The following is a 20,953-nucleotide window of genomic DNA, read 5'->3' on the forward strand; positions in this document are numbered from 1 at the left end:
TATTGGTTCCTTGCCTACAAATTAAATATGTTTGTCTCATGTATAGGATGAACAACATTAATCCAACACATCTACAATTATTATTGTTACTTCTTTTCAATTTATTAATTTAACTCGTTGTCTCGTTCCAGTTTCTTTATGGCTTTCTCGTAGATTTCAAGTATTTATAACTTTTCATTTACAAGCTTAAGTTCAAGCCTCTTACCATCTAGTCCCATTAATTAAGCAACATCATATGCTTCTAAGCAACATGATAATCTAAGGAATAGATTATATGAAAGAGTACTAGAACTATGCAAAGATATGAATAATATAGATAACAATTCAAATAGAAAAATGAATAAAAATAATAAATTAAAGAAAATAGCATGAAATTTGCAACAATATATAGTTTCCGATGAAAAAAATAAAGAAGCGTTTCCCCGAAATTTAAAAAACAAAAGAATAATTGTTTTCACATCTTAAAATATGATAAGGGTTAATCCAAGAATTATCATCCACATGAACGATCTTAAACCGTTTGATCCACCGCAAACGAGCTTGTGATCATGGTATGTGCATACTGGTCGGTTCCTGTAATATGAAAATATATCATAGTTACTCACTCTACTTGCTTTAATATAAGGGAGAGAAAAGGAAATTGAAGAAGAAAAGGGTATGTAATTGTAACGTACCTTGATGAGCAAAAAGCAATAACATAATCGGTTCCTGAGCATGTAAAAATGCTAGTTGGATCATCATAGGCATAACTATAAGCAGTAGGACAAACTTGTTTGAATTTCTTGGAATAATAGGTAGGTTGACAAGTAGTTGGATTTCCATAATTACCCCTACAACAATACTCATCCGTATCAAACACATCACAAGCACTTCTGCAGGCAACAACTTTCCCATTGGCCTTAACTGCAAGTTCTTTGGGGCAATCCTGTCTTAAATCTCCGTCACAACCAGCAATTGAGCAATTTCCTTTACCATTAATAGGAGTAACACTCATTGGCACGTTAAACCCATCAACAAGGCTAACATCGTAAAAATCAAGGGAAGCAAGGGTAAATTCGGCAAGTGAAGCAGGGGTTTTTCCTGTGCCTGAACATTTGAGGGATGGGCCGCAATCACCGGTTTGGCATGAGCCGTTACCGTTTTTGTCAAAATTGCAGCCAGTTCTTCCCCAAATTCTGCCTTGAAAACCAACCGGTGCAGTGAAAATAATGGATTGGCCTGATTTTAGACTGAAGCCACCACCGTTGAAGTTGTCACCTGGGAACACACCTGGCCAAACTGTCTCTTTGCAATGGTTTATTATCGTGAAAATTCTTGCTGACTCCGACAATTTTACACCTGTACGTACACACACTTTAATAATAAATATTTCTGTAATTATTTTTAAATTTACAAGTGTGCTATTTCCTTCTAAACTTGCAGGTTTCTTGTACCATTAGTGCCTGCCCATCTGAGTTAAAAGAGTCATAACAATATATTTATTCATAAGTTTCACGAAAAAGAAAAAAAACCAATAATTGGAACCAAAAGAAAGAGAGAGAATTGTTTTTTGCAACTGCTCCCCTTTATCTACTACCTACTTATAAATTCCGCAAAGACTTCTATAGGATTGAGAGCTTCCTTAGTGGACGTTTGGACATAAGAATTGTGAAATTCCGGAAAAAAATTATTCAAGTGAAAATAATATTTGAAAATTAGAATTGTGTTTGGACATGAATACAATTTGGAGCTGTTTTTGAATTTTTGTGAATGATTTGAAATGAAAAAATTGAATAATAGTTTTTTGAAATTTTTCAAATTTCGATATATTTCGAAATTCAACCTTAAATGAAAACTAAAATTTTCATGATCAAACACTGATTCCGAAAAAATTAAAAAATTTCCAAAAAAAAATTAATCTTTTTATGGCCAAACGGGTCCTTAATCTCCTTTTTTAATTTAAAGTCGCATTTCATTAGCAAACAAAAAGAAAAGAGGGATAAATTTGGCTTTTTAATTTAAAGTCGCATTTCATTTGTTCATTTTTACATGTTTAATTAGCTATAAAATAATGCACAAATTTGGCTAACGTAAACTACATAGTGGATTTTGTTCTATGTCTAAGTATCAATTTGAAGTGAGTTATCAACTACCTCATTCCTTTACAAACGAGAGGTGCAAATTGCTTTAATGGCGTGTTACAAGGTTGTTTATAAAATATTTTCACGTTCACATTTGGATTTTGCAGAAGTCACTAGCCATAAAATGATTAAACTAATTATTCCTAAACGGATCCCCACATTCTACAATCTGATGAAGTAGTCAAGAGTAATTCTGGACGACGTATTCAAAAATATATCATTATTACCACATCTTTTAACTTTTTATTCAAAAAAATTGTCAGATACTTGAATGAAAATGAAGAAGACCAAAGAAAATAGAAACATGGAAACAAGATATACCTGATAAAACAAATAAAATGAGCAAAACTCTTTGAACAAGAATATGATCTGCAGCCATTGTATCTTTCCCCTTTCTGTAAAATTTTGTGAGTTAATTAGCAAAACATACAGCAGCAGGTGAATGAATATATAAGGTACGTAGAAGGAATGTGTGTGAAAAGAGGCAAACTGCTGAAGTAAAATAGAAAAATAAAATTCCTTTTCCAAGTCTATTGCTGGAAGATTAATTAGATTCCATTCCATTCTTCAACATATGGGAAATACTCACAACTCATAATTGCTAACTTTTGCATCAAGTTAATGGACCATAATGTAATTACTTACTTCCATATTTGGGCCTAATTCTCATTTAGTTTAACCTGATGCAATAATGCAAAGATAAATTTCAAGAGTTGTAAAATATAGACATCGATAATGATGTAATATTACATTTAGCTCTCAAGTAATGAGCATGTTAGTACTATTTAACAATCTCTGACAATTTATGAAGTCTTTTGAATCAGTTTTAGTCTAGCTACTAAAATTACTACATGTAGTATTTAATAATTAGCATTTATTTTGCTCTCGAAATATTAATCGGTAGAGAAGGTTTATGTTTTTTTACCAAATATAGCAGGCAATAAGGCGAAAACTAATGGGTACTTAAGTACTTTAGTAGAACAACACCTAGAAGTACACATTATTTAGTAGTTACGTACAATTGTAATCAAGAATATATATATGAAATTTTGATGCAAATATCATGTTTTCTTCGTATGAGTTTAATGGGATCTTTACACAAATAGTCGTCTGAATTTATTATGGACTTTTCCTAGTTGGCGAACATAGATTATATACTGATTCTACCTAATTATATAATGTTATATATCCACGGGCTATTTTTGATTTAAATATTTGGGTGAGCGGCTATTTAGTTTACTTTTTTTAGTTCTTCTTTTAACTAGAAATGTTTACCTATCTATACTGTATTAAAAAACTTATTTACCCGTCTTGGAGAGGTTCTGAGAACCAGTTCGATTTCATGCGGGGGCGTTCGACTATGGAAGCCATTCACATTGTAAGAAAATTGGTGGAGCAGTATAGGGAGATGAAAAAGGACTTGCACATGGTGTTCATTGACCTAGAGAAAGCATATGACAAAATCCCGAGAGAGGTGCTCTGGCGATACTTGGAGGCTAAAGGGGTCCCAGTAGCCTACATTAGGATGATTAAGGACATGTATGATGAAGCTAAGACTCGGGTTAGAACAGCGGGAGGAGACTCGGAACACTTTTCGGTTATGATGGGGTTGCACCAGGGATCAACTCTTAGTCCACTCCTATTTTCCTTGGCGATGGACGCCTTGACGAGACACATTCAAGGTGAGGTGCCATGGTGTATGTTATTTACAGATGACATAGTTTTAATTGACGAGACACGGGGTGGTGTTAACGAGAGGCTGGAGGTTTGGAGGCAGATCCTAGAGTTTAAGAGTTTCAAGTTGAGCAGGACCAAAATGGAATACATAGAGTGCAAGTTCAACAACGGTACCTAGGAAGGAGATATAAAGGTGAAGCTTGATACGCAAGTCATGCCCAAGAGAGTTAGTTTCAAGTATCTCAGATCTATAATACAAGGTAACAGGGAGATTGATGAAGATGTCACGCATCGTATTGGAGCAGGATGGATGAAGTGGAGGCTCGCTTCCGTTGTCTTGTGTGATAAGAATGTGCCGCTGAGACTTAAAGGTAAGCTCTACAAGGTTGTAGTTAGACTGACTATGTTGTATAGAGAAGAGTGTTGGCCGGTCAAGAACTCTCATACCCAGAAGCTAAAAGTAGCTGAGATGAGGATGTTGAGGTGGATATGTGGGCATACCCGGTTGGATAAGGTTAGGAATGAAGTTATTCGGGAAAAGGTGAGAGTGGCCCCTGTGGAAGATAAGATGTGGGAGGCGAGGTTGAGATTGGTTAAGAGGAGAAGTATAGAAGCCCCCGGTTAGAAGGTGCGAGCAGTTAGCCTTGGTGGGCAGCAGGAGGGGTAGAGGTAGGCCTAAGAAGTCTTGAGGAGAGGCTATTAGGCGGGACATGGCGCAACTGGAGCTAACTGAGGACATGGCCCTAGACATGAGGGTGTGAAGGTCAAAGATTAGGGTAGAAGGTTCGTAGGTAGTCGAGTATTTTCCTTTGTCTTACTCAGTTCGCTAGCATTAGTGTTAGTATGATATCTTTTTTTCATAGACGGCTATTACTACCTAGAGTTTGACTGCATTCTTGGATTCGATCTTATTTCATCTTGCTGTTATTTCTACTTATTGCAATTGCCTTTTCTTTTTTAGTCGTTCTCTAGCCGAGGGTCTATCAGAAACTGCCTCTCTGTCCTTCCAGGGGTAGGGGTAAGTGCGTAAATCTTACCCTCCCCAGACCCCACTTGTGGAAAACTACTGGATTTTTTATTGTTGTTGTTGTTATTGTACGTATTTATATACAAAGTAATGTATTAGACTCCAATCTTTCCTATTTTCTCTTTCGCTCTTTCCCATTTTTTCTTCCCATTAAAAGCATAATTAAATCCGCAATTGTATTTAGGCTTCGTCATCTTCAACCCTTAATATTTTCCTACTCAAATCAATAATTTTACATGAAATTATGATAAAACTCAAGCAAACACCTACGTTATTTGCTAGAGTTTTTAGATCATCCCCAATGGCTTTATCTCGATCTTCTACTTTGCCCGAAAACTATATAATAGTTGTGATTTTTAAGATGGTAGGCTCATTATCCATTCCAAAAAAAAAAAAAATTTATCATTGACAACCATTAAAAAGTGTCGAAGAATTTAAACCGAAAATCGGGTTCAGAAAAATTATTATTTGTTTGGATTGCGTGATGTTGCAGATGATTAGAGATATACTTTTGAGTTTATATCTTAATTTTGAGAAAAAATTGATGAATATTCGAGTTGATTTTGATTGAATTTTTAAATTAAAACTCGAAAAGATGACATAAATAAGGGTGTGTTTGGTATAAAGGAAACTGTTTCCTGAAAAATATTTTCCTTCGTACCAAAAACACCCTAAATTATATATATTTTGTATGCCGGGTGTACAAATGACATATAAAATATATATACAACTAACATAATTGTATACAAGTTGTATATAAGTCTTATGTAAATTGTAGTTTTTTGATCGAATTTCGTACAAAAAGATTGTATACAAGTTGTATGTAATTTATAGCTTTTGACCGGACTCTATACAACATAAAATTATACTATTTAAGTTATAAATAAATTATAGCTTTTGATCAGATTTATATGTATATGTTATAAAAAACTTTAATTATTTTTTATAAATAAAAAAACTAAGCTAAATCGGTAAATATTATCCTAATTTTGTATATACACAAAAAAATCTCTTTTAACTATATCCAACTATTAATGGGCCATGTCTTGACCCAAATCAGGCCACTCCATAGGCTAGAGCCCAATCCGCACAAACCGTTCATGAAAATATGGACTTGCAAAGGAGATTGAGCCTTATGGACTAGGTTTAAGAACAATTAAGTGTCACGATCCAAAATCCAACTAGTCGTGATGACATCTAACCCAACCCGCTAGGTAAGCCAGTTAACAACTAACCAATTCAATGAGATTTATTAAGAGAAGAAATGATAATACAACTGCTTTTATACAAAGAATTTCCCAAGGACTGGTAGTACAAATCATGAGCTACTAAGATTTAGATTTTTACAAGGCTGAACTGAAATAATTACAACATCTGTTTGAAATGTAAATGAGCAGAATTCAAATCTAATGCTACCAAGGACAAGTGATAGCCACAACTGGAACGCAGGTACATCTTCAAATTCAGCTCCCACCGTACACAACAACATCAACATACAGCATCTCCACGCAAGGTGCAGAAGTGTAGTATGAGTATAACCGACCCCATGTACTCAATAAGTAACAACCCTAACCTTAGGTTGAAAGTAGTGACGAGCTGGGACAAGGGACAATATCCAACTCCAACAACCAGCAACAGTTCATAACAACATAATAAAAATAGTACAAGAAATAATTCAGAGGTACGATGCTCAACTTGTTCATAGTTACGGGAAAATAGGCATGTTTTTCAAAGATATCAGTAAAACTCAGTTCTTTTCAACAATCACCAGAGATATGAGTAAGTCTGAAAACTGTAAAAAATAAATTCCCAAAAATCTTTCAACAATAATTAAGATGTTTTATTTTCGGGTAGCATGAGAAAAATACATCTCTATACCTACATGTCAATATGCAAATGAAATCATGAATGTCACCAAAATCAGGTAGCATGAGGAAATGCATCTCTATGCCTGTATCTCAAGTATGCATGTCACATGCAACACACCTCAGTTATGAACTCATGTACTCACACTCTTAGAGTACTCAATCTCACTGTCTCGTATGCTCACTCATCATGCTAAATACTCAGCACTCTCAGTCACTCACTACTGTACAGGGCAGATCGAGCCCAATCATAAATAAATCCATGGCAGATCCAGCCCAATGCAAATGAATTCAGGACAGATCCAGCCCAAAAATCAATAGCAACTGCACCCACTGTGGATGTGCAGACTCCGGAGGGGCTTCCGACCCAAGCGCTATAATAAGCCAAATCCTGGCATGAATCAATAAAACATGCTGCAGCGTGCAGCCTGATCCCATAAATATCACTCACAATAGGCCCTCGACCTCACTCATTCATCAATCTCTCCAGTCTCTCGGGCTCCACACACTCACACTAAGCATCCCTAATCAATGATACGAGATGTGCCAATATACGATAACAGAGACTAAGATATGATATGTAATGATGAATGCGACTGAGTACATAACTGCAATTAAGCAAATAACTCAACAATAAAAAACGACCACTGTGGGTCCCAATAATACCAGCATATAACCTAAACATGATTTCTAGCATAAATTATAGCTCAAGTGCTCTAACACATAGAGTACAGTAAAAATGTTTAGATAAGATAGCTATACAGTTCCATGGAACCGACTAAATCACAATTCACACGGTGTACGCCCACACGCCTGTCACCTAGCATGCGCGTCACCTCAACATCAATCACATAACATGTAATTCGGGGTTTCATACCCTCAGCATCAAGTTTAGAAGTGTTACTTACCTCGAACAAGCCAAATCCAACACCGAGCAAGACAAACGATGCTCCAAAAATACCATCCAGTACATAAACCACACCACCCTAAGTCCCATAAGCTACTGCATTTCCTCTTAAGCACCCCAAAAGTACCACAATCGAAACACCCACTCTGAAGAGACCTTCTGTGAATCTAAAACCGCTTCCCTCCCCTTCTTGATAATGAAATATAGAATCCATAATGATACCGAAATACCGGAAGCCCCGGCACCATCCAACGCAAATCTCATATCTTAGCCATGTACGGATCCGGAAAATTCTCAAATGTCACATATAACTCCTGAATCCATTAAAACCTTCTCGAGAGCCATCTACTCTGCTCACATGTCAATTGCACCGCCCAAACGCGCCGAACGAGTTGTGCCCTATTAGCTTAATAAGACTCAAAGAAGTAATCTACATCTCTAAGCAACCGAGTGAATCCCTTTTCCTTAGTACATCACATCTACCACGAACAACAAACCCGAATCATTATAAGATTACTATATATCCATCATGTGTAGTACACCATACATCCAGAAATTTTCTTGCTTAAGTCATCCTTAAAACCAGTCTCTGCAAGTCATAACCAATCCACAATTATGCCTCAGACCGAAACTAATACAATACGTAACCATGCAATCAAATCATCGATAGCAGACTCCCCACCACTTGGCTCAAAGCCATAGATCAAAACACTCGATAACTCATAATGCCCATACTCTATTGCTGCCATAATATGACCGTGAGATTCAACTAAATCCTTCATAAGCTCATGCAACACAAACCATCTAATACCTCAAATCACCTACAATTCTTGCATTCATCCTTGTGATGGCCAGGTCAACTGTTACAATCGATCCAAACTCAAATCGCAACACATATATCCCACAGGTAGAAAATAAAGCCTTCATACAATATTATAAAGATCACACATCCGTATATTACCCTACAGGTTATAACCCACCTGCTAAGCCTCAAACTAACATCTCTATATACCCTTTCGCAACTACATCTATTACGCAATCACTTTATCTTCCTGAGTGTGAACTCATCAATAAGACACGAGAATCTAATTCGTTCCATAACTAGGCAACATGAAAGATCCTTCAATACACCCATACTCGAGACTATACGTCACATCCAAAACAAAATCAAGCACCTAATAGTCCTATTTATGTCTCAAGCAAACTCTTCTCGTCACATTCAATCCATCTAAACACATCCCGCAGTCACATCATACTCATCATATAGCCATACATCCACTCATCGAGCCACAAATCCCACTCATAGGGACACTACCAGATATATAAGTCCAAAAATACGTGCTCACACAACCGAAATCCCCGTGCTCAAGCTACGGTAAAACCCCCAGCCTCAAGTCCTCCAGATTGGCCCATTATCAGCACACAGAAACCACATATCGCACCTCATCCATGGAATCACAAGCCGTCGATGCACCATTGATACCGAGCACTCACATGCGCATACGAATACATGGAAGGGATTTAAAGAGTTACGCTTTAAGCAGAATCAATGCCGCACCATAAAGAAAGAAAGATGCGAAGTTTATCCTAAATGCCCAGTAGCCTCGCGAAGATAGGTATGGACGTCATCATATCGATCCACAAGACTCTACTAGATACTTGCTCATGACTTGTAGAACCTATGAACCTAGAGCTCTGATACCAACTTGTCACTACCCAAAATCCAACTAGTCATGATGGCACCTAATCCAACTCGCTAGGTAAGACCGTTAACAACTAACCAATTCAATGAGATTTATTAAGAGAATAAAGGATAATACAACTGCTTTTATACAAAGAATTTTCCAATGACTGGTAGTACAAAACATGAGCTTCTAAGATTTAGATTTTTACAAGGCTAAACTGAAATAATTACAACATCTGTTTGAAATGTAAATGAGCAGAATTCAAATCTAATGCTACCAAGGACAAGTGATAGCCACAACTGGAAGGCATGCACATCTTCAAATCCAGCTCCCGCCGTACACAACAAAATCAGCATCCAACATATGTATGCAAGGTGCAGAAGTATAGTATGAGTACAACCGACCCCATTTACTCAATAAGTAACAACCCTAACCTTATGTTGAAAGTAGTGACGAGCTGGACAAGGGTCAGTATCCAACTCCAACAACCAACAATAGTTCATAACAACATAATAAAAATGGAATAAGAAATAATTCAGAGGTACGATGCTAAACTTGTTCACAGTTACAAGAAAATAGGCATGTTTTTCAAAGATGTCAGTAAAACTCATTTCTTTTCACCAATAACTAGAGATATGGGTAAGTCTGAAAACTGTAAAAAAAAAAATCCCAAAAATCTTTGAACAATAATTAAGATATTTCATTTTCGGGTAGCATGAGGAAAATATATCTCTACACCTACATGTCAATATACAAGTGAAATCATGAATGTCACCAAAATCGGGTAGCATGAGGAAATGAATCTCTATGCTTGTATCTCAAGTACGCATGTCACATGCAACGCACCTCAGTTATGAACTCATGTTCTCATACTCTCAGAGTACTCAATCTCACTGTCTCGTATTCTCACTCATCATGTTAAATACTCAGCACTCTCAGTCACTCAGTACTGTATAAGGCAGATCCAGCCCAAACATAAATAAATTCAGGGCAGATCCAACCCAATGCAAATGAATCCAGGGCAGATCCAGCCCAAAAATCAATAGCAACTGCGCCCACTGTGGATGTGCAGACTCCGGAGGTGCCGATCCAACCCAAGCGCTATAATAAGCCAAATCCTGGCATGAATTAATAAAGCATGCTGCAGCGTGTAGCCCGATCCCATAAATATCACTCACAATAGGCCCTCGACCTCACTCAGTCATCAATCTCTCCAGTCTCTCGGGCTCCCCACACTCATACTAAGTAGCCATAATCAATGATACGAGATGTGCCAATATATGATAACAAAGATTGAGATATGATATGTAATGATGAATGCGACTGAGTACATAACTGCAATTAAGCAAATAACTCAACAATAAAGAACGACCATTGTGGGTCCCAATAGTACCAACGTATAGCCTAAACATGATTTCTAGCATAAATTACAGCTCAAGTGCTCTAACATATAGAGTACAGTAAAAATGTTCAGATAAGATAGCTAGGCAGTTCCATGGAACCGACTAAATCACAATTTAAATGGTGCACTCCCACACACCCGTCACTTAGTATGCGCGTCACCTCAACATCAATCACATAACACGTAATTTGGGATTTCATACCCTCAGCATCAAGTTTAGTTGTATTATTTACCTCGAACAAGCAAAATCCAACACCGAGCAAGCCAAATGATGCTCCAAAAATGCCACCCCGCGTGTACAAACCTCCGAACGGCTCAAAACTAACCAAAAGCAACTCAAAAATATCAAATAATGCTAAAGGAAACGACTCCAGATAATAAAGGTCGAATCTTTAATCAAAATCCCGAAGTCAACCAAAAGGTCATGCCCCGGGCCCGCACCTCGGAACCCGACAAAACTCATAAAATCCGATACCTATTTAATTACGAGTCAAATCATACTTGTTTCACTCAAATCCGACTCCAGAACGATTTTTAAAACTCAAAAATTCACTATATGAAACTTTTGAAAAAAAAACTCCCAATTCGAGGTAAGCATGCTTAGCCAAAAGCAACTCAAGAACATCAAATAATGCTAAAGAAAATAACTCCAAATGATAAAGGTCGAATCTTTAATCAAAACCCCGAAGTCAACCAAAAGGTCAAACCCCGGGCCCGTACCTCGAAACCCGACAAAACTCATAAAATCCGACAACCATTCAATTACGAGTCCAATCATACTAGTTTCACTCAAATCCGACTCCGGAACGATTTTCAAAACGCGAAAATTCACTATATGAAACTTTTGAAAAAAAAAAACTCCCAATTCGAGGTAAGCATGCTTAGCCAAAAGCAACTCAAGAACATTAAATAATACTAAAGGAAACAACTCCAAATAATAAAGGTCGAATCTTTAATCAAAATCCCGAAGTCAACCAAAAGGTCAAACCCCAGGCCCGCACCTCGGAACCCGACAAAACTCATAAAATCTGAGAGTCATTCAATTACGAGTCCAATCATCCTAGTTTCACTTAAATCCGACTCCGGAACGATTTTCAAAACGCGAAAATTCACTATATGAAACTTTTGAAAAAAACTCCCAATTTCTCTTTTTAAATCATCAAGCAAATGCCAAAAACGAGTATAAAATTTTGAAATATAATCAAAACCGAGTTAAGCATGCTTACCCCAACTCGTGTGGTGAAATTCCTCTCCCAAGCCGCCCAAATCGAGCTCCAAAAATGGGTAAAAATATCGAACCCTCGAACTTAAAGCATTCTGCCCAGCACTGTTTGCATTTGCGAATACTAGGTCACTTCTACGACGTTCGCTTCTGCGGCATAATCCTTCGCTCCTACGAAAACAGCTTGGCCTATTACCCCTCGCACCTGCAATAAATAAATTCCGCTTCTGCGAAGGTCTTTGCGTCTGCACTCCAACTCATCGCACATGCGCTGTCGCAAGTGTGCCAATTTTCTCGCTTCTGCGACAACAATGCCGGTTTCCAGTTCCGCTCATGCGCCTCATTCCTCACACCAATGACTCTCGCACCTGTGCCCAGTGGTTTACAGGTGCGACCACACCAGACTTTACCCAGACCAGCCTCCTTCTGCAAATGCAACATGCAATAAAAATGATCTGATCCTCGTCCGAAACTCATCCGAAACACTCAGAACCCCGTCCAAATATACCAATAAGTCCCATAACATAATACGGACCTACTCGGGGCCTCAAGTCGCTCATAACAACATCGAAACGATGAATCGCACCTCAAATCGAACTCAATAAACTTTTGAACTTTAAACTTCCAAAACTCGCGCCGAAACATATTAAATCAATCTGGAATGAACCCAATTTTTGTATACAAGTCCCAAATGACATAACGAAGCTATTCAAATTTCCGAAACCACAATCCGAACCCGATATCATCAAATTCAACTCCCGGTCAAACTTATGAACTTTTCAAACTTTCAAATTTTCAACTTTCGCTAATTACCGCTGAAACTTTCTAGAAATATCCAAATGCAAATCTGGGCATATGTCCGAGTCCAAAATCACCATCCGGACCTAACGTAACCATCAAAACTCCAATTCGAGGTCAAATACTAAAAAGATAAACTTGGTCAACTTTTCCAACTTTAAAGCTTCAATCATGAAATTCATTCTTCCAAATCAATTCCGAATAACCTGAAAACCAAAACCGACGATTCACACAAGTCATAATATATCATGCGTTGCTGCTCAAGACTTCAGATAGCTGGACGGAATACAAATGCTCAAAATGACCGGTCGGGTCGTTACATTAAGCTCCCCAAAGATGTGGGCTCGACTTGTGGAAAAAGTTCGTGGGCTAGTTCATGAGCCCTATCGACCTGTTACCAAATTTTATTATTAAAAATAGAGGAATTTTCATAAAGCACTACAATTTAAATCCTAATTACCATACGTAACTAGTTTGCCTTATTATCATTCGTGGGTACTTTTCAATTGGTACCGGCTTGTATAACTTGTATTCAGACGCGCAACGAATACAACATGTGTCAACTGTATATGTTCGTACAAAGAATACAGCCAAGGCGAAATACAGGGATGTATACAAAGGATACAACTTGTGTCGACTGTATTCATTCGTGCAACGGATATAATCAATGCGAAATACAAAAAAATAAATTTCTCATTGAGAGTCGAACTCAAGATCTTCGCTTACTAGCGGATGGTCTAATCAACTGAGCTACGAGAGCTTGTTGCTTTCTTGTTTCAGTTCAAAACAATTGATCTCTTGTTTCAGTACTACACGTGGACTTGCTATAAAATTAAAATATAGCTATGAAATGATAATTTTCTGAAAATATAACTACAAATAATAAATATAATGTATATGTTTGCTGTGTCGCGTAAGTTTTCCTTACAAATATTAGTGTATTGGTCAAACAAATAAATATGCAACTTTATGTCCCATAAGCATAATTTTCTGAATTTTCCTTTCTACAAATAACAATATTCATCTCAATATTTAAAATAGAATAATTTGATGCACAAAGTATTACGAGTTTACTTAAGAATAGAGGAAAAGCACCTTCAAAGGGCTCAAGGAGCTTCTTTCTTTTTAGTTGTAATGTCTTTCGTTTTTCTATTTCTTACGTACGTATAATAATAAAATCAGATTTCATTAAACTCAATTGGACTGCTCATTGCTCCCCCCGTGAGCATGATTAGCTTGTAACGCATCCAAAGGCAAAAAGATTAGCTTTGTCCTAATAAAAAGTCCAAAGCACTTAGATCTTTTCTAAAGCCAGTTGTCACACGTGTGGCATTAATCATTTTAAGCACTAATACCACTCCTCTATGCAATCATTCACTCCATTCTTCTGCTTAATTAATAGTGTAATATTCCCCTTTCCAATATCAAATATTAAACACCTGCCCCTATCCTATCACTCAACAGAAAACAGGGAGAAAAGCTTCATCCCTGATGAACCCAAAATGATAAAATTGATTTTGGGCAATAATTTGGCCAAAATAAATTAATCAGTGGAAACGAATATATAGAAGGTATCAAACAACTCTGAGAGTGAAATAGTAAATACAAAATATCTCGTAAAGATTAAATGTCCCCTTCTTCTAATGCAACGGATGAAATCAGTTCTCTTTTAACATTAAGAAAAAAGTTAGAATCGTATATTCATGCTGTATTCGGGTAAAATCGAGCCCGCTGCATGACTCGACTCCCCGACGAGCTAAACGGAGTAAGAACATGACCGTAATGTATCGGAGTCAGAGCGAAGAGCCCCTCGTAACGGAGCTCGGGCAAAACACCTGTCCTCGGGGATATCGGGGCCATATACTCGAGATCCGATTTGAGGATTGAGACTTCGGAGAGCATTGCCAAGCAACTGCACACGACTAACAATGGACAGTGATGTCCGTGCCTAACTGGATATCACGGTGTGAATCTCGGCTCGAATCGGCGGAAAATCAGTAATCGGCGAAACGGAAGATTTTTATCTTTTTTAGAATTGTACTTACTACTTAGGGTAAAACTCCCTTACTATATAAATGGGAAGGCTTACTATTCATAGGACACATTGTAACATGCATATCAAGAAAAAATATTCTTATTTTCTTTGTTATTCAAAGTTCTTACTTTTATTCGTGAGCCCGGGATCGAAGGCATGCATTTCATTAAGCTGTTACTGAGTCCGGGGTCACTCCCCTTAATTGGTTTGACAATTTATTACGTCCTTTATCTGTTTAATCTAACGTTTTTTATCATTTATATTGAATTAATCTGCATATCCTTAAAATCACGTATAAATTCAATTGTTATCCGTTTTTGAGGTAAACACATGCTAAAATGGGCTTTGTGAAAAAGAGACTGCTTTAGGTGGGTCAGCCCGCTCGTGCGATCATGAGAGGTTAGGCCCATAGTCTTACCTGTTGGCCCACAAATAAAACAAAGAATTGGGGTATATGCCATTTGCTAAAACTTATGATATTTCCTTCTCTAGTGTCAAAGGACTTAATAATTTATATATCTATATTAGAATAATTTGTTTTACCTTATTCTGTATAGGTACTCAATATAATTTCTCGATAAGGAGATTGAACTGTACTCTCTTCAGAGTTCGGACCATATAGCTCCAAGATTTGTAAGGAGGCCATGTTTTGTAAAATTAACATACAAAACAATTGTCACGTACAATTTTCTCGAGCCACTGAAGGGCGCTATATACACTTCCAATAGGTTTTTGCTAAAGTCGCAGATATTTGAAGGGTAAGTAGTTAGGGGATGATTGTGATTACGTATTCGTTGCTGCACTGGGGGAGTGATGTTGTTAATTAGGACAGTCAGATGATGCACAAACTGAATGATTCTTTTAATTAAGAACCTTTTATTCTAAATTAAAATCATGACCACTAAGTTAGCTTTTTGAGATTAATCCTCATTAAACGTTGTCCAACCGACAATCAACCGCTAATCTTTGTAAAAATTTAATTTGTAAACTTTTTTTTTGAGTGAGAATCAAACTCATATAAGAAATTTTAGTAGGAAGCGATTCTCCTTTAATGAATTACATGCGATACGAATCTAAATTAATCGCGCCGGCTAGTAGACTACACAATTGTCGAATTCTTATTATACTCGTTCTTTTACTAATTCATGGTTATTTCCATCACTCTCAAAAAAAAAAAAAAAGTATCCATATATAATTTTCTTCTTTTGCTTTTTCCTTTCCGTTCTCTTTTTTTCTTCTTCTTTTTCAGCTAAGTTGCGTTGAAATAATAATGTTCAATCTCAATCCTTAGTTGGCCTAATAGGAGACCCTAAGTAAAGGCATCTTCGTTAGGTCCATTCACGGGTAACCCTATCATTGCTCCAATACTAAATTGAATAAACAACTATAAATAAAGGGAATTTTTCAAAAAAAAAAGAAAGGAATTATCTCTGCCTTCTCCTTTCTATTTATATATAAAATTAATAACCTGGGCAAATCTCATTCCATTCTTATTACTTCACAACTCTCACTCCACAGTCCATAGCCATGGCTTCTGAGAAAGTTGAGACTGTTATTGCTGGAAACTACTTGGAAATGGAGAGAGAAGGAGAAGAAGCCAATTCCAATAACTCTGTGAAAAGCAAATTATCTAATTTTTTCTGGCATGGTGGCTCTGTTTATGATGCATGGTTTAGCTGTTCTTCTAACCAGGTTATTTTTTTTAATGTTATTTTTATTGTTTAACAAATTTATCACGCATCAGAATTTTAATTTACGGGTTCGGTCTTTAAGGTTTTTAACTTTTTTTTTTAATATAAATTTTAGTAGCTTTCACATGTATAAAAAATACAGGATTTGATTTAACCTAACTATGCTACATCCGCCTCTGTAATATATCATGCATATCTTTTTTTGAACACTTCATAAAAATCGCAGATCTTTATAGAAAAATTGTGAAGGTGTTTATACTTTTTCATCTATAAAGATAGATTATGCGATTTTTTTAAAATTTTCGGTTTGGATGATGAAAAATATTAGGTTGCTCAAGTGCTACTTACACTGCCATATTCATTTTCACAACTGGGAATGATGTCTGGAATTATTTTCCAACTCTTCTATGGGTTGATGGGAAGCTGGACTGCTTATCTTATAAGTGTGCTCTACGTTGAGTACAGAACTAGAAAGGAAAGAGAAAAAGTTGACTTCAGAAACCATGTAATTCAGGTAATAATTTTATTTTTCTTCATTTTTTGTAAGTCATAAAAGAAAGTGCAATTTCATAGTCGTAAGATGAAAATTCACTATTACCCTTTATTTTTATTTATAAATATACCTGAATAAATTTAGATTCACATCAATTCATTTAAAGAGAAAATTATTTTTCTTTTGATAATTTCCGGTTGTCCTTCTTTTCTATCTTTTCAGTTGAATATCTGACTTTTGCAGTGGTTTGAAGTTCTTGACGGACTACTAGGAAAGCATTGGAGGAATATTGGCCTCTTTTTTAACTGCACTTTTCTTCTATTTGGATCAGTCATTCAGCTAATTGCATGTGCAAGGTAATCAATCAGACAATTTTTAGCACCTTCAATGAAAAAAAAAAAATCTCGACTTGTACTACTACTGTATTTTTCTAAATATGTTTACAGGTGTGATTTATGTATGTCATGTTCAAATTAAGATTTGATCAAAGTAAATGGATAAATAATCAGATATTTACTTTAAATAGAAATAGTATAATTCATTCTTATTTAATCCTTTTATTTTTCTTGATTGATTGCAGTAACATATATTATATTAATGACAATCTTGATAAGAGAACTTGGACTTATATATTTGGAGCCTGTTGTGCCACAACTGTGTTCATTCCTTCATTCCACAACTACAGAATTTGGTCATTTATTGGCCTTCTCATGACAAGTTACACTGCATGGTATCTTACCATAGCTTCTCTTCTCAATGGACAGGTATTTTAAAATGTTTTTTTTTTATTAACAAACAGGTCATACTAATTAATACTCTTTAGGTTGATTTTTTTGGTCTTTCTTATGTGGTCCACAATATTTGATTTATTCAGATATCAAGAAGGAATTAACTTCTTTTTTCTAAAGTTGCCCTTGTAGTAAAGAGCCTAGGAGTATTTGTTGCATTTTTATTTAACAAATTAATGTTAATACGGTCAATTTCATTGTTAATTAATGCTAAGATTTTTTTTAATATATGTAAAAATAACCAAAAAATTAATTAAAGTGGACCAGAGAGTAACTATTTGAGAATCTGCAGGCAAAATTTTGACCATTTTTAACAGTAAAATAAAAAGCGTATTCTTTTAGAAGAACAAAGTAGACTACAAAATATTACTATAATTTATTAAAAGAATACAAGAAGATGCAGGGCTTTAGATATACGAAATTATTAAAAACTAGATAAGTTCTACTTTAAAATACAAGATTTTGGATTTGAGATGGAAAAAGTAGCATATATAAAGGTTTTTGCTGCCTCTTTTTTTCTCCCATGCGAAGTACTAAAGTTTAGTTTTGGCGTGATTTACCTTTTAATATTAGAACGGCATTTGATTAGTACTTGCTTTTCTTCTTCACACTAATTATTTTATTGATTGTGACATGTCAAAGGTTGAGGGAGTGAAGCACTCAGGACCAACCACAATGGTTCTCTACTTCACCGGTGCTACAAACATTCTTTATACCTTTGGTGGCCACGCTGTCACAGTGTGAGAATTTAATGTTTAATATTGATTCTATACGTATTATACTTTTCTTTTTAATCCGTCCAAATAAAATATTATACTTTTTATTTAGAATTAATTTGACTTTAAATTTCTCATTTTCTCTTAATATATAAGATGATCATAGCCACACAATTTTTTGTGACTTGATTTAGACCATAAGTTTTAAAAACTTTTTCTTATTAAATTTCGTGTCCGATCATAAATTAAGATGGAGGGGAGTATATATTTAGCAATTTACAAGTGGATAAGTATTTTAATATATCCATGTTACCCTGTAACACTCTTTTGTTTGTCTCAGTAAAGACATAACATAACACATGCTTATAATTATTTAGCTAGATATCCCTTTCCCAGTAATGGGAGCATGTTTCCTGAAAACCTGGTGCCTGCTTTTCTTATCCTCCCTATATATGTTTATTCTTAATTAACTCTTGAGAAGATTAAAATTTTTAATAAACAAAAATCATGAAACAAACATATTTTTCCCCAACCTAATTCAGTATATATACTAGAGAAACCGCTTGATTACTGGGGAACTAATATAATGGAAAGAAAATTTAAATATATTACATGGGAAAAATTGTTATGTTATTTGTTCATACCAGATCAGTAATGGAATTATAGTCAGAAATTGGTTATGTGGACTCAAAATCTTTAGAAGATCACAAGCAATTTGGATCCATGGAATTTGATAATCAGTTGCATTCCAATTTTCCAAAAATATATAACAGAATCAGAAAATTACAGAAAGAATAGAACAATAAAGTCTTTATTTTTATAACATTTTCTTTCTTGAAATATATATAACGCAATACGATATATTTTTCTGTATGTAGGAGAAGGTATCACATATATAGGGGCCGGGGCACATCTCTTTCTTATCTTCTCTAGTGTATATTTAGTGTTTTTATTAGTAGTAGTTTATTACTCCACTTACCTTTTTTTGTGTAATATATATAGGGAGATAATGCATGCAATGTGGAAGCCACAGAAGTTTAAGCTTATATATTTGATGGCAACAATTTATGTGCTAACACTGACACTGCCATCAGCAAGTGCCGTGTATTGGGCTTTTGGAGATGCGCTGCTCACTCACTCCAATGCTTTGGCTTTGTTACCAAGAACTAGATTTAGAGACGCTGCTGTAGTTCTCATGCTTATTCATCAGGTCAATACAAATTTCATTCTCCCTACATGTATGCAGAGAGCCAGCATTTTGAATAAATTATTTATATATTTTTTAAACACAAATACAAGATTAAGTCAAAGTTAGTGGATTCTGCCGAACCAATAACAATGATTTTTTTTGTAAGAATCAATTTTCATTAATAAATATTAATGCTGAACGTGTTTCTTCTTGTGTGCAGTTTATTACATTTGGATTTGCATGTACCCCTTTGTACTTTGTGTGGGAGAAATTCATCAGAGTTCATGACACAAAGAGCTTGTTCAAGAGAGCAATGGCAAGACTCCCTGTGGTTATTCCAATATGGTTCTTGGCAATTGTTTTCCCCTTCTTTGGTCCAATTAATTCTACTGTTGGATCTCTTCTTGTTAGCTTCACTGTCTACATTATTCCTGCCTTAGCACACATGGTTACTTTTGCTTCTCCATCGGCTAGAGAGGTACAAAAATCACAAACTAATATATTCTTTCTCTTTCAATAAAAATTATGTTTTCATTCACATTAATTATTTGGTTTTGCTTTTTTCTTGGTTCTTAATTGACAGAATGCTGTGGAGCAACCACCATCATTCTTGGGAAGGTGGGTTGGATTGTATTGTACCAACATATTTGTGGTGGCATGGGTCTTCATTGTTGGTTTTGGATTTGGAGGGTGGGCAAGCATGGTCAATTTTGTACATCAAATTAACACTTTTGGCCTCTTCACTAAGTGTTATCAATGCCCTCCACATAAGGCTTGAGTAGGATAGTATTACTATTAAACTAAGGAAGTAAAACTACAAATACATATGACGACGTGTGTAAAAATATTTGGCAGTTTGCCTCACTTTAATTATCATTTTATTTTCTTGTAAGAGTCCTTTTATTAACTTGAGTGCTAGTGGCTTTTCTTTTTTCTGTTTTTATTTTCTTCTAAAAAGATTGTAATGGCCTTTCGTTTTTTTGGGGGCTTTATGTGATGTGGATGATTCGTAATATACACTACTTTTCGTTGCTCCTTTGCTTTTTATTTACAGTGGTCACATTTCGTACCCTCTCTGTCAAAAGGCTAATTGGAAGGAAATTTTGTACTTTTCTAGAGAGGTCGATAGGCTATGAGGATAAGAATATTAATTTTGAGATAGAATTTTGATTATGAGTATTATATAGATCCCTAATAAATTTTATATTAAAATAATAAAATTAACTATTCTATATAAAAGATGATATAGCTAATTTGATGGAATAATTTACCAAATGACCTCACAGTTTGACCTTGATATAAAGCAGCTTAAATCCATTTTTACTTTTAAGGTCTTTC

The 20,953-nt window shown here is 35.5% G+C and overlaps 2 protein-coding genes across 2 annotated transcripts; one reads left to right on the forward strand and one right to left on the reverse strand.

Moving 5' to 3' along the window:
- Positions 1–292: 292 nt before the first annotated feature.
- Positions 293–2,591, reverse strand: LOC104094147 (pathogenesis-related thaumatin-like protein 3.5). The gene is made up of 3 exons (XM_009600018.4): positions 2,442–2,591; positions 675–1,338; positions 293–573 (listed from the first exon to the last, which is right to left on the reverse strand). Exons 1-3 carry the CDS (start codon positions 2,497–2,499, stop codon positions 462–464), a joined length of 834 nt encoding a protein of 277 aa, XP_009598313.1. The 5' UTR covers positions 2,500–2,591; the 3' UTR covers positions 293–461.
- A 13,545-nt stretch (positions 2,592–16,136) lies between these two features.
- Positions 16,137–20,650, forward strand: LOC104094148 (auxin transporter-like protein 3). Its single transcript, XM_009600019.4, has 8 exons — positions 16,137–16,430; positions 16,758–16,943; positions 17,166–17,278; positions 17,503–17,686; positions 18,353–18,450; positions 19,429–19,636; positions 19,836–20,093; positions 20,199–20,650. Exons 1-8 carry the CDS (start codon positions 16,266–16,268, stop codon positions 20,391–20,393), a joined length of 1,407 nt encoding a protein of 468 aa, XP_009598314.1. The 5' UTR covers positions 16,137–16,265; the 3' UTR covers positions 20,394–20,650.
- The last annotated feature ends 303 nt before the right edge of the window (positions 20,651–20,953 follow it).

This window comes from Nicotiana tomentosiformis, chromosome 4 (assembly GCF_000390325.3).
Source record: "Nicotiana tomentosiformis chromosome 4, ASM39032v3, whole genome shotgun sequence".
Lineage (NCBI taxonomy): Eukaryota > Viridiplantae > Streptophyta > Magnoliopsida > Solanales > Solanaceae > Nicotiana > Nicotiana tomentosiformis.